Here is a 14,686-nt window from a genome sequence, read left to right as displayed (position 1 = left end):
ATTCCTTTCCAGATGAAACAAGTATTTGCTCAAAATACTCTTACAATTTAGAATAGATCAAAGGGATTAAAATATACCATGTTCCTTGAACAGCAAAGTTGGTCAAAATAAATTTGCCTGCACCACAAACTGCTGATATTGTGTCATTTCATGATGACATCACTTATGAAGCCTGTAATAGGGACCTGCCTTTAAATTTTGTGCACAGATATCCATATGATATGCACATATTAAACACTCATAAAAATGTTCTGACTTACAGCAAAATCTTGGAAGACTTGCACAGGGTAAAAGGAAAGCATGAAAGGCCTCTTTTCATTTCTCTTTCTTACACACTAAGCTTGTTTTCAATCAGACTACTGAAAATGAGGGGACAATTTTTTGATCACATAATAAGACAGCAAGTTCTGAATTAAATGTTTGTCTGTCAGGCTTTTGTTTTGTTTTCTTTTTAATTTAAGAACTCCTAGTTTTTTACCAACAGACCACATTCAGCTGTACAAAATGCAAAGTGCCAGTGCAGGGGGGGCATGGCCATTGCTATTCCATACCACCCACACCATCACTTGGGATGTGGCTTCAGGGGGAAGCAGATGTGGCCATACACCAGAACTGAGGTGTTTTGTTGGGTTCCCTACCCAGGAAGCAGCTGGACCAGCACTGTGGAGTGTCCTCAGCAGGACAGGGCTGGGGTGTGGATGCAGCTCCAGGCAGAGAACGGAGCCTGCAGAGCCCTGCTGAGCACAGCCAGGAGCAGGCAGTGCCACACTGACCAGCCAGGGCTCTGGGGGTTTGTCCCTCACTGCTTCTGCTGGCACAGGGCAGAAAATGCAGCTGTGGGAGTGCCACCACCTTGGTTTTGTCCTGGTTTGGCCTCAGCCACACGGAGCTGAGGTGGGAACTCCCTCTGTGTGCACCCCTCCTGCTCTTTTGTGCCCTTTTGCTATGGCTGCTGCTGTGTCCCTGTGCCTTTCTATGCCACTGCTGTTTGTTTTCAGTAAATTGTTATCTCACCCCTCTGCCTCCAGCCCTCTCTCACTGGAAGCAGGGGAAGAGTGAAGTGGACTTTTATTTTATTTGGACTTTCATTCCCACCACAGGGACACCCAGCTTGGACAATGGTCTGGTTCTGCAGCTGGCAGCAGGTCAAATAACTTCTGTTCAGCACTTCTAGGTTGGCTGTTTACTTTAGAAACTGGCAACCAAATTTCCTTTAAGTCCAAAACTGTTTGCCCAAAGGCCCAGGGTAAACTAAAAATATTAAATGACTAATTGTCACTCTCTGTAGGATCAACACATTACTTTGCCTATAAAAGAACTGGCTGAAAAAATCCAAAAATGTGCATCTTAATACTTAATTTTAAGTTCTTCAGACTTTTTCCAAACCTTAACTTCAGTAAAAAATAGTTTAGCCAAAGAGGAAAAAGATTATCCCACAAAATTTACCTAGCACTGAACAGGATTGAAACAGAAGGAAATTAATCTATTTGGTGATTCATTTGATTGCTCTAGGGAAGAATGACTTCAATGGGAAACATTGCCACCTTAAGATACAGCTATGAATCTTTCCATGTACAGGTTGAAAAGTTACATCTTGAAAATTCTCTGGTCAGGTTTTAAGAATTATTTTCACTGTCATCTGAAATTGTCACAGCACCTTGGGCCTCACCTCCTAAAGTCAAGGGGCAAACCCTCTGCCAGACCTTCCATGCTTTCTCTTAGCCTTACCAGTCTTACTTAGCCAGAAGAAGGAAAAAATCTGTATTTACAAGCATCAGAAAAACAGGGACTGCAAAATAGATTCTATCCTTCAGTGTCTGAAAATCAGGAAGACAGAGAGAAGACAACGAAAATACAGAAAAACTCAAGCCAAAACTAATTCCCAAAAAAACCCCAAAATGCAAACTCATATACCCTCTGTCCCTACACATCCTCAAGGTAGCTTTCTGCAAGAAAAACACAGGAATAGCAGTAGAACTCCACAGGGATTGAGAAATAATGGATGAACTCTTAGCTACTCAGACACCTTTGTGCCAAGTTCTCATTTTCCATGCTAATAAGCTGCACTCACTGTATTTACAAGGTATCCATAAATAAAACAATTGTATTTATTATTATATTGATGCAATTTTCTCCTTAAAAATGAAGTAATTTTTTTTTATAACCAAGGAGGAGGATTTCCATTTCTATTAATAAAAAAAGAGAACAAAAAACTATTTAAGTAAGAATGCAGTAGAAATCTTTGAGAAGCAGAGAAAAAAATGCTCTCATGGTCTCCTCCTGCATGCTACATCAACATCCTGCAGTCAGGTGGGACCAACTTTCCCCTCCATGGAAGTAAAAATCAAATTTGTCTTGGCCAATAAGGAAAAATTATTAATATCATTGAACCTCTGTCAGAATATTTTGTGTTCCATAGATCAAAGGAATACACACAGCATGCAAACCTGTTCTACTAGTAAAAAAGAATGTTTTTCCTGGCACAGAGCCCACTTGCTATTTTCTTGCATTGCTGCCTGGCGTTTTCCTCCTGTGAACTGAGATCCATGCAAAAATGTTCTCCTGCCTCCTGACTCACTGCCTGTACTCCTGCCTGCTTGCAACAGGCACAGAAATGTATTCCTAACATTCACTCCCAGTCACAATTATTAATCATCAGTGTAAACATTGCATTATCAAGCATCAGAGTAATGCTGGAAGTTTTGTTTCACAAAATAAAACCAGAAGTCTAAAAAAACCCAGTTTGTGTTATCATGGGCTAAAACACAGTTTGAATTAATTTTTTAAAAATGAAAACTCATCACTAGGGCAATTAATTTTTAAATTGAAGTCTCATTCATTTAAGAATTAGGAAAAAGGTGCAATTACTAATTAGGATATCATGTATAGAGTGTTTCAAAATACTGTTTTTGAAATAGATACCAACACATTTATGGTGAACTATTTTAATACTGATTTCAGTTTGAAAACAGGAAGTAAAATAAAACAGAAGTAAAAGAGAAGTTGAAGCCAAACTTGAGATTTCCAAAGATTTATACAGCAGTATGCATGTAATTCCATTTGAAAAAATATAAGGACAGACTCCTTTTTTCTGTCTCCTGGAAAATTCAAACCCATAAATGTAAGTGATAGTTTTGGAATACCTCAAATGAAATTATAACTGTCAGCAGCAGTGAAATCCTGCACCAAAACAGGTCTGAGAGAACCCTGCATTCTATCATGCCAATGAGACATGGAGCAAAGAGTGCTTGAAAAGGTAATGATACAACAAATCATTAAAATTCCTCCTGTTCTGCTCTTAGTCTACAGGCTTAAAAAGCACAAAAAGCAAAGTTTAACTTCTTGATGCATAAATGCTTGCAAAGGGTGTTCTGCTCCATTGTATCTCTTCCATATAACTCAAGCTTAACCAGGGCAAAGGGCTTTAGATTCCAGGGCTTTCTAAACATATCTAGAGCACTTTTAAACAAAAAGTAATTTATCAAGAGCCAACCCTACAGTAGGATGACCTGAGTTGTTGAATAAGGAACTTTGAGAGTGGATGCCATAAAATCAACTTTAGCTCCAGAACAGCCTAAAGACTTGCCCAGAGAACCTCAGGGCTGATGATTGGTGTTCTCCCCCCAAATAAAAGACTGTTCCTTGGTTCTAGTTCTGTGGGTCTGTCAGGAGCAGTAATGCCCCAGGTACTGGCTGATTCCTGACCTTCTGAAGTGGGTGATACTCACTGAGTAGAAGCTTTGGACAGAAGCCAAGGCACAACCCTCCTGCAACAGAGACTTCTGCAGGACACACCACACATCTCTTATGGCTTCAAAGGGCAAGAAAGGAAGGAAGCAAGGCCAGGTTTTCCAAGAGACAGCTCATGTCTAACCCATTCCAAAGAGAAAATTACCTAGCATCCTGATTTCTTCTTAAAATTGTTAAAATATTGACAGTGGATTTGAGGGATAATTGCAGGTGTTGCTGAAATGTCCATGGACAACCCAAGCATGAGGTGAGAATGTCAGCTGAAATGGTGAAATGAATCACATTCAATACTGCACCACCAAAAAGAGACTGCAGCCAAAAGTACTGTTTTCCAACTACAGCTCATACCCAAGGGCTTCCCACAAAATTCTGACTCCATCCTTACATTTCCACTTAGAAATCAGGAGTTCCTAAAGTGTAAAGACCTAACAGACAGAAATCTTAAGTAACTTTCTCTAAGTCTGCCTCTGGTACAACACAGATTTCAGTGTCTTAAACCAGAATCTTAATCATGCTTTGTACAAAACCTAAACATGAAACCAGCTTTAAAACACTCAAATTATACCATCTGAAAGATTAATTTAATTAAAAAATGTGGTGCCTGGTACCCAAAATACACCTCACAACACTTCAGTAATTAGCTTTTCTCTACACAAAACATCTCTGTTTTAACTGTTACTTTTGGGACTTTCCACATCTGCAAGAACATTATATTTCTTGACTGTTATAAGGGCTGGAATAGAGTGGATGAGAAAACAGCCAGGGTACCAGATCTCCCTTGAGCACTGGCCCAACATATGGTCCTGCACATTTTGAAAGATGCTCTTTGGGATAGTTTGCTGAATATTCTTAAGATGACTGCTCTGCTGCTGTGTGAGGAAGAGGGCTTTTTCTTATCCCTAAAATGACTGTCTTCAATAAGCAGTGATTCACTGAACTAGCCCTGAAGCTGCCTTTGGAAGCTCAGTATTCAAAAACCATCTGTGCCAGCAAGTACCAGGAGAGGGCTTTCACTTGATATTTAAACAAATTATACCCTCAGATATTTCAAACATATACTCTATATTTATGTATTTTGGGATACTAGCCATAGGTCTTGATGAAAAGCCAAATAATTTAATTATTGTTATTATTATTAAATGCAGAAAAATACTTGTATTTAACCTCTACACTTTATTTCTGTAATAAGAAATGAAGGACTTGAAAATATGCAAATTCTGCATTCATGCCACCTTAGCAGTACTCAAATATTTAACTTTTAAAGCCACCTAACCTAGTCTTGCAATGGCTAATCCTTTTTTTAAAGCTCCAACTCTTGCAATTACATGCAAATATTTATATCATAAACAAACCAAAATTTTAATTCTGACTCTCAGAATTAAGGGAATTTCAAGGGAAAAAAACACTAAAAATGTTAACTGAATAGACTCAAAATCAATCCAAAAGCAACTAAGGTAAAAAAAAGCATCCCAAACCTTCTATTGAATCTGACATTAAAGGTGCTTAGGGATGCTAACTGAAGAACTTCAGAGCTTGCTGTCCTGAATGTTGTGACCTGTTTGTGTCACCCACTGCTGAGCATCACAGGAGCACAGCACAGAGCAGAGTTGGGCAGCACTACTACTACAACTACTACTACTACTACTGCTACTACTGGTACTACTACTGCTGCTAATAATAATAATAATGATAATAAAGCTGAGTTCCAAAAAGCTGTGACTTGAGAAGATATTTTCCAATAATTTTTGTCTAATATTACTGAAGAAATGGAAAGCCCCTGTAAAATTCCACAAATGAGTATTTTCAACTCTGCCAAGCAGAGAAGACGAATCCTTCCAAAGGCATCTCGCTTCCCTTTACCTGTTCTCCTTCACTCTTGATCTAAAGCACATTATAATAAGAAGCAGGCTGAATTTCTGATGAGCTGCTGGCTGCTGCAGAGGCAGCTGTGTTTCTAGCAGATCATCTAAAAAACCAGCAGCCACGAAAGGCACTGAAAAGGCAGAGAATGAAGTGCAGGTGATCTCACATTTGCTGTCTCTGTCTGGTTGTAAGTTCCTTTTCCAGTGTTCACTGGGCTCTAGGCCAAACTACTTCAGCAAGCAAGCAGAACTATTCACTTTTTAGTGCTGTTAGATCAGTCTTCTTCCTGTTTCTGAAATGGAGGAGGGTCAGCCCAGGGTGCCAGAGCCAGAGCCAAGCCAAGGGAAGGGCAGGAATGCAGGGATGGGGACTGGGACAGTGCCATGAGCCCACTCTGTATTTGTGGGCTGAAACCAGTCACTCACTTGGCAGCAGTGTTTATTTGGGAACACCAAGCCCCTGCTCATCCACTGCTTTACAAAATATGGTTCCCATGTTTTGGAAAGGCATTTTTAATATGGTTGTACACAGAAGCAAATTAAAAAAAAAACAAACAAAAAAACATGTAAAAATAACCTCACTCCAAAACTGATGATTTTTCATGTCCCCAGGTAAAAAGAGTAAAAAAAAATTAGCTGTACTAGTCCAGCAATGATGGGCCTGGTCTTGATAATTTATAATAATCCTGTCATTAAAAAAAAAAAAAAAATCTATTTAGCTATGGCTTGAAAACAAGCAAATAAGTCCAAATGAGCTCTGGCAATGTGAGACAGAGAACAAAGTTTAAAGAAAATACTCTCAAACAAAGTGCTGGTAGAAAATACAGTTGTTAACACAAGCTTTTTCACATTTCCAAAAGCTGTAGAAGAGCTGTGTCTCTCTAGGTAACAAACAGTACTTGAATAACAGAAATACTAATCTTTTCCATCAACTTCATGTCTTTAGTAGAATATCTGTCACTACTCTTAAATTAGCCTCCTGCTCAGATGAAAAGGGTGTTATTAAAAGGATCAAATTTCCAAAAAGAAATTCTTAATAGTTCTGTTAAACCAAGAAGCTGGACTGAACTTCAGCACTGCTCACTGAAAAATGGCCAATGCAACTAAGTAAAGTGTCAAACAAGAGTTAGTTCAGAAAAGGGAAAATAAAGGAACATGCCAGGGTGGGATGATTTGTAAATGACATCTCTTTGGACCAGTAAACATGCAAGGTCCCATCTGCAACAAAAGCAGACATGTAATTCAAAAATATTAATGAGGAGAGTAGCATCTTCAATGTAAAAAGTGTATTCTGACCAAAAAAAGAGCAGTCCAAAAAAGCTCTGGCCAAATCAGACCTTGCAAGCACAGATTATCAGCAGCAAGGGCTTTAAGCAGCTTAGAAATGGCTGGGAGAAATCAGAGTGTCCTAGACCATAGAGGAGGTTGGATATTTGAAGGTGGAATTGGGCTCAGGGGGTGTTGGTACCACAGAACACAGAAACATAATGATGTTTATAACCTCCAGAAACCCAAAGAAGAGATATCAGACAGTCTTAGACAAATAACAGAAATTTCCAGTACCTTTTTACAGGGAAACATTTTGGAGGAGGTGAGTTTATTTCTGCATAGCAGCCCTAATAAGCTCAGAAGAAGAGCAGAAAGGGAGTTTCTAGGAGCCAAGCTGTGTGACACAGCTTCTGCAGCACTTCAGGACCTATTCCCTACAAAAGACATTGAATAATGCAGATCCAGCTTCCAAGACCTTGAAATCAGCTTCCAGGCAGCCATCTCTCTGAGCTGGCCAGGATGGTTTGAAGCTAGGAGAAGAGGGATGGCAGCAGCTCCATCTGAACTGGCACGCAGCTCGTGGCTCCAGGAAATCCATGGATCGGCACAAACTTCAAGGAGAGTTTGCCAATGGAACAATAGAGTTGTTCAGCAAAATTTGGGCTAGGAGAGCAGCAAAAGGAAGCAAAAATAACCAGAAGCCTTTGGAATTTGCCCCAGACCTTTATTTTTCCTGGAAGCACTGCAGCAAGAGAACGAGGAGCTTCTAGAGAGAGGGGGAAGCTGTTCATCATAATCCATTCAGATACAGAGCTCTGATTGAAATGCTTCACTCACTGAAGGTGATCACAATTTTGTTCATCAAATTATTAACACTTAAAAAGAATAATTTTTTAAAGGGCCAATAGAAAATTAAATAAATCATTTAATTGTCTAAATTGAAATTAAATTCTGTTCCTTAGGATAAAATGTTCCTTTGGTGATGTGTTAAAATCTGAAGGGATCCACATTCTATTAGAAGGTTCAAATTATTTTTAAATGAGGGAAAGCCAAAGCTACGACCACCCAGTCAGGCTTCTCATGAAAGCTCCTCTGGGCCTGCTGTGAGATTTGTTACAGGTGCATGTGGGGGAGAACAGAATTCTTTACTGAATGTAAGATAAAGGAGGGAGGGAGACTGAAAGGAAGGGAATAACAGGACAAAACAGAACCTGAGAAACTCCCTCAGACTGAAACACATTTTACCAGAAACGGGAGCACCTCCTACGTATCTGAATCCTAAGTCAATTTTAGAGCAGAAACAGGATCCACTTCTGTCCCTAGCTCAGCTAATTCCCTAGCACTAATCTCAGCACACGAAAAGAGAGAGAAGTCAGATAAAAGCTATCCAAAATGGGAAACAAAAAGGCCTTTGGAAATGCCTGGCATTTAGACAGTCAAATGTCTGAGCCAAAACTGTTAGTTTAGCTATTCAAAACAAAATGTTTGCATTTTCCTCAGAACAGGCATGTAATAGGGAGAATTCCTCTGACTCCACTGCGTGGGCAGACTCAGCAGAAGGAAAAGCAGCCCAAGTGCATCTGTACCAAACAACCCAGTGCTCTTACAGAGCCACCCACAGCACTGCTACCACATCACCCTGGCTCTCCACCTTGCTTAATACAGATCAGGCTTTGGACAATTTTGCATCTATTGTGCAGCACACCTACTTCACTTAAAATATCAGGAGAATCATGCTAATGAACCCAATCCTATTTCTAGAGCACAGTATTCTTACGGAAATTACAATCTGGCATGATTATAAACTCATCTTTGCAGTGGTGGGGGACACCTTGACATTCTGAAAGAAGTTTGGACACATATTTATCACAAACCCACACTGGTATTACAAGCTCTTGGTTCAAACTGTAAGCAAGACTACAGTTAGGTTTTTTCAGATAATTCTTCATTCCCTACTCTTTTTGGAGTTTTCCAGATTATGCAGAGGAGAAAGCAGATATAAAGGCAGTGAACACTTTAAGACCTACACTTCCCATTTAACTATTTCAAGAACATTCTTTGATGACCTGCTGAAAGTTCACACTTGAAAATACAACTACAAGGCGATGCCATTTTAACCGTGGCAAGACAAGCTGGGCTCCCGTGCTGATGTGCATTTCCAAATGACACACTTCCCTGCCAGCAGCAGCAGGAGCAGCTCCAGCTGTTCCTGGGAGGCTCTGCAGGAGTGATTTCCCCTGCTCTGGGTGCACACTTACCTCTCCTCCTATGGTGAGCAGGCCAGGAGCATCCAGCTTCCTTTTCTTGCGGGGGCCGATGGCTGCCAGCGCCGTCAGGTTGGCATCCCTCTGCCTCATCTGGGCAAGCTCCTGCTGCTGCATCTGCCACACAGGAAAAGAAATCTCTTTAGTTTTATTCTCTTGCCTTATCTAAAACTTATCTTCACACCTGCAAGTACGAGGTGGAGGTCACATGTGAGCAATCCCTGAGAGCATTTTACTGCTCCCGGTGCTATTTCAGCGGCCTGGCCATGGAGCAGTGATGAAGGTACTGAAGTTCTTGTGACTCTTCACAGGATTTCTGCTTCCAAATATCTCAACTCTTTCCAAAACCACCGTTCTTTTCCTTAAAAACTGCCTTAGCAAGTCCTATATACTAACTACACAACTCCAGTTTCACACTGATATGAAGAATATCCTATCAGTCACATTGGTGTTCTAACCAACACCTCTCCCAGTCCATCCTGCACTGCACTTCTGGGGATTTTCCAATGGCAGGAAGGATGGCCAGGCAGGAAAATCCTCTTTTTTTGGGAAGGGAGAGCTGAGCTGGGCTGAGTTATAAGCTAGAAACTTCCCCAGTCCTGACAAACCAGGATTGAATCTCCATCCCAGTGTGATTCCACCACCCAGCCCTTGGTTTAGGATGCAGGAACCCCCTGCCTGATTTTCCCTCTCCCTGTCACTCTTCTGGCACCACCAACGCAATCTGAATTGAAATACCAATTCAAATCTTTAAAAAAACCCTCATTTTTAATCTTATATTTATTCTGACTTTCAAACATACTTGATGTTTTCTTAAAAAAAATCTAAATTAATAAGATATCTCTATCTAAATGCTAGCCAAAGGTAATGCTGACACAAAACCTTTACAAACTGACTTTACAAGTGCTTTCTGGGCTTAGGCTTTAGGTAAGAATATATTTGACCAGTTTGAAGCAGCTGCCAGCTGCATTATGTAACAATATAGCACATTACAGAAAATAGGAGAAAATTTTCTGGCCAGCAGAGAGGCAAGATTGCATATTCACTACAAACTGTGGAATTCTTTCAGAGTGTTAATGATAAGTGTCACATTCCCAGGAACACTAATATTTTAATAAATATTCTGATCAATACCACAGAAGAATAATTGATTAGGCAATACAGCATATTATCTTAAATTATCTTTTATCTTAGATAAAAGCATTCATAGCAATTAGCAATAATTCTTATTCATCTCAAAACTTTGGGTTTGCAAAATTTATCAGTAAACTGAGAGGTGTTTCCTTTCTAATCCCACTAATGTCACTCCTGTTCCTGCTTCAGCAGCAGCACACACAGCAACACCTCGAGAAATTCAGGGGTGGTAATAAAAACACGGAGTGATACGGGCACAATTCCTCATTAAAATGAAAGTTAACTGACAAGCAGAGATAGAAGTGTCTCAGCCATTACCTGCACATGATCTGCACATAAAAGCAGGGCTGAACTATTTCAAGCAATGCAAAAAGGAGAGCAGGTTGAAGCAATAAAGTGCCAGTGTGGAGTCTCCCTCCTCCATCCACCTCTGTCCAGAAAAAGCAGATCCACCTCATGCCTCTTCTCAGTGCAGTTCTAGATGCACTGCATCTGGCAGCCAACACCCCTGTGCCTGACCAGCTTTGGTCACAGCCTGGCCAGGGAGTGTTTCCAGCTCCAGGTGAGGGTGCCAGGGCCCAGCAGTGCCCAGAGCCAGGGGAGGGGTGGCAGGTGACCCAGAGAGCCCTGGAGGGCAGCACCAAGGAGCTGGAGGCAGCAGGTGAGGGGCACCAGGGCACAGCACTCGAGCTGTGGCCTCAGCAGTGCCCAGCACAGAGGGGCAGGCACTGCCCTGCTGCCCACACTGCTGCTGATCCAGGCCAGGAGCCATTGGCCTCTTGCCCCCCTGGGCACACCTGGGCTCAGGTTCAGCCACTGCCAACCACCACCAGCACCTCTCCCACCCCTGTCCATGATGTGGACACTGGGACCAAGCACAGCCTCAGCACCCTGCTGACAGCACTGAGCTGGAACTGGAAATGTTCAACCTGGAGAAAGACCCCAAAAGGACCTCACTGGTGCCTAAAGGGAGCTGACAGGAAAGGCAGAGAGGGATTTTGGACAAGGGCTTGGAGCGACAGGACATGGGGGAATGGCTCCACACTGAAAGAGAGTGGATTTGGATCAGATACAAGGAAAAAATCCTTCCCTGGGAGGTGCTGAGCTCCTGGCACAGGCTGCCTAGGGAAGCTGTGGCTGCCCCGTCCCTGGGAGTGTCCAAGGCTGGACAGGGCTCAGAGAAACCTGGGACAGTAAAGAGTGTCTCTGCTCATGGCAAGGGCTGAACAAGATGATCTCAAAGATCCCTTCCAAACCAAACCATTTCATCTTTTCACGTTCTTCAGAAAATTGAATTCAGCCATTTAGGCTTTGAAACCCCACTAGAGTTTGAAAACCTGTTTTGAAACACCACCAAAGTTTGAAACCCCTTGCTCATGGCAAGGGATGAACAAGATGATCTCGAAGATCCCTCCCAAACCAAACCATTTTGAATTTTCACATTCTTCAGAAAATTAAATTCAGTCACTTAGAGTTTGAAACCCCATTTTTTACACTTCCATGCTTCCATACATTTTGCAAGTGCAGTTATTATCATAACTCCAGTATAACATTATCTAAAAATACATCTCTCATCTACAGGCTAAAAGAATTTCCTAAATACAAAAAAGAAATGTAGAAAAAGATCTCAATAATAGTGCAAAGGTCTATACATACTTCTCTTTGCCAACTCTTATTAGGTTTTTAGCTCAAATATCTTTGGCTCTCTTCCAGATTAAATGCCAGTTAGCCAGAGCTGCCCGCTTACCCTTTCAAGGTAGATAGCAACAGTGGAGAGCTCGAATCATTTACAAAGGTCATGATCGGGAGCTAGCCCGTGAGCAGTCATTTAAAATTCCATTGATCCCTATTTGTAGTCAGGGAAAGAAAATGGACATTTCAGCTGTATTGTAATTATGAGGCTTCAAGGCAACTGTAAATAGATGTGCAAATCTAGATACTGGCAAATACCTTAGAGAAGAAATTATTACTATAGTATAACATATATCCAGGAAAGGTTGAAGATAAAACTGCATATAAAAAAAGATCAATCATCTTTTTGCTAATTTGCCTTGCTTGCCAGCCTACGAGGGTTATCACAATTATCAGAAGTCTGATGAATATTTAAGCAAGGGCCAACTGGCTTAGAGTGATCTCAGACGAAGTTGTCAAGCTTTGCAGAATAAGAAATTTTGCTCTGGAGTAAGTATTGGTTTCCTGGGAGGTGCAGGTCAGAAATACAGTCTGATACATAACTGGGATTATGCAAAGGTTATATGAATATTGCATCAGTGTCTTATCCAAAGTCACCATTTTCAAACCCACAGGAAGCTAAGACTTACTTGGCTCTCTGTGCTAGCTGTACTACACTATATCCTGGCTGTTTCCACGTGGAATATCAGCACAGAGTGCCTCTTGCTGAGATTTTTTTGCACATGTAAATTGTAAAGCAAAATGTGCCATTTCTCTGAATTTCCCATTGTGGGATAAAAGTTGCCCTCACTTTGAAACCTGCCAACTGGTTTTTCCAAGAAACTGTGGAACAGCTTCAAGAACCTGCAGGAAGCCTTGCACTCATCTATTCCTCAGGTTCTTTGTCCTCTCTTTTTTAATGAGTGAGAAAAACTAAAGATGGTTCTTGATATCATACACTAATCTTGACAAATGCACAAGATTTTCCACTACCTGTAACTGATCCCCTGACAGGACAGCTGGCCCAAGAGACAGAGCCAAAGGAGCTGAGCTCTGTTCTACCCACACTGGGTGAATTCTGCTAAGACTTCATTCTTCACCTGCCTGTGTCTCTCACCCCACATCACCCAGCCTGTGTCTGCTATAGGCTCTCCAGACAAGGATCCTCCTCCACTACATGCCCCACTTACCATCAAGCCCCAGTGGGCTGAACAGACATTCCTGCAATACAAATAAGGAATATGCTGCCAGGTGCAAAAGATCCAGACAGAAACACAACCCCATTTCTGATACTGGTTTAACAGCACACACCGTGGTAAACTACAACAGGAAAGAATAACCTTATGTAACCTTCATGAATGCTGATCAGAAAATTTCTAATACATCAAACACATCATCAGTGAGATCACAGTATCCTGATGTTTCATCACAGAGGCTGAAGTGTTGAAAATACTTGATAAATACTGTACTGCACAAATTCTCAACAATCTTTTATAAATTATCACTGGTGGTTTTTTAGGCTTTGTTTAAAGCTCATCTGAAAGCAGAGAATCATAAAATTACATTTAAAAATAATCAGAAGAGTTATGATCCTGATACTGATTCCCAACAGAGGCCTTCAGCTTGCAGAGGTCAGTGTATGCCAGCTGACAGGAGAGCCTCCCTGCACACTATTAACCATGAAGCTGCTTACAAGAAAACATCTTTGCAGTTTACAGATACTTACCAGCAAGACATGTGAGGAGACTTTATTTAAATCCCAGACCACCCTTTAACACCCCACCATTATTGGCTTCTTCACACTCCTATTAAAACTTCAGCTTATTTTCCCCAGTCACATACTTCTGTTTTTCCACAGCCTACACCAGATTACCTGCCCCAGTCTCCTTCCTACCCATCATCTGCCTTTCCATGAAAAGCATCATCCCCAATTGTAATCTCTGTTCAAAATAATTTTTTACAAAAGCAGTATCTTGGATTTGGTTCAAAAGAGGGGCTACTGCACCTTGGGCACCAGATGCAGACCCTGGCCTGTGGGGGCTCTTCTCCCCAGAGCACTCTGCAATCACATCCCTGGGTCAAGTGGAAATGACTCTGCAGCCAGCTTTGCTTACCTGGTCCCACTGTAACCACCCTGGGAATTCTCAGCTCTAAGGATAACAGGAATTGAATGTCACCATCCTCAGTGTTCTGAAATTACTCTTAGAAGTGCCTGTAAAACTAAAGCTACTTATGCTTCTGACCTTACATGATCAATTCTATTGTAAAGCTAACAAAGCAGCCTGTTTCTGCAACACAGTTTATCTTCTAACTAAGCCAGTTACTAATTACTGGATATTTAAACAAATGAAGCACCTGTTACTATCTGTACATCCTGATAAAATAATTTCCTGTTACTTAACATGATTTACCAGAAATGAATGTAACTCACTGCATAACCAACAAGATGCAACTGTCTGACAGCTGCATTCATTCACACTCTAATTTTCATATTGGGCTCCTGATGCAAAATCTTTCTTTAACTTGCCTTTATCACAAATAATATGGATATATTTATCAATAGCATATTAAAATTTCTGCCCTCTGGGAAGAAAGCAATGCTTCAATTCAGAACCACATTCATTAACAACAATGAACTTTTTTGAAAGTAAAAATATTTATCTAAAACACAAATATCCCAATATATTATACAAGAAAAATGCTCACAAATTAAATACTGTTCCTTACTCCTTATCA

The 14,686-nt window shown here is 41.0% G+C and overlaps 1 protein-coding gene across 1 annotated transcript in view; it reads right to left on the bottom strand.

Moving 5' to 3' along the window:
- LOC103821145 (transcription initiation factor TFIID subunit 4-like) overlaps positions 1-14,686 on the bottom strand; it is a 145,325-nt gene that overhangs the window by 35,239 nt on the left and 95,400 nt on the right. The window contains exon 14 of the mRNA XM_030227644.2: positions 9,140-9,262. Coding sequence (XP_030083504.1) covers positions 9,140-9,262 — 123 coding nt within the window. The remainder of the gene's footprint in view (positions 1-9,139; positions 9,263-14,686) is intronic.

This window comes from Serinus canaria, chromosome 11 (genome assembly GCF_022539315.1).
Source record: "Serinus canaria isolate serCan28SL12 chromosome 11, serCan2020, whole genome shotgun sequence".
Lineage (NCBI taxonomy): Eukaryota > Metazoa > Chordata > Aves > Passeriformes > Fringillidae > Serinus > Serinus canaria.
This window is presented reverse-complemented; position numbering and strand designations above follow the sequence as displayed.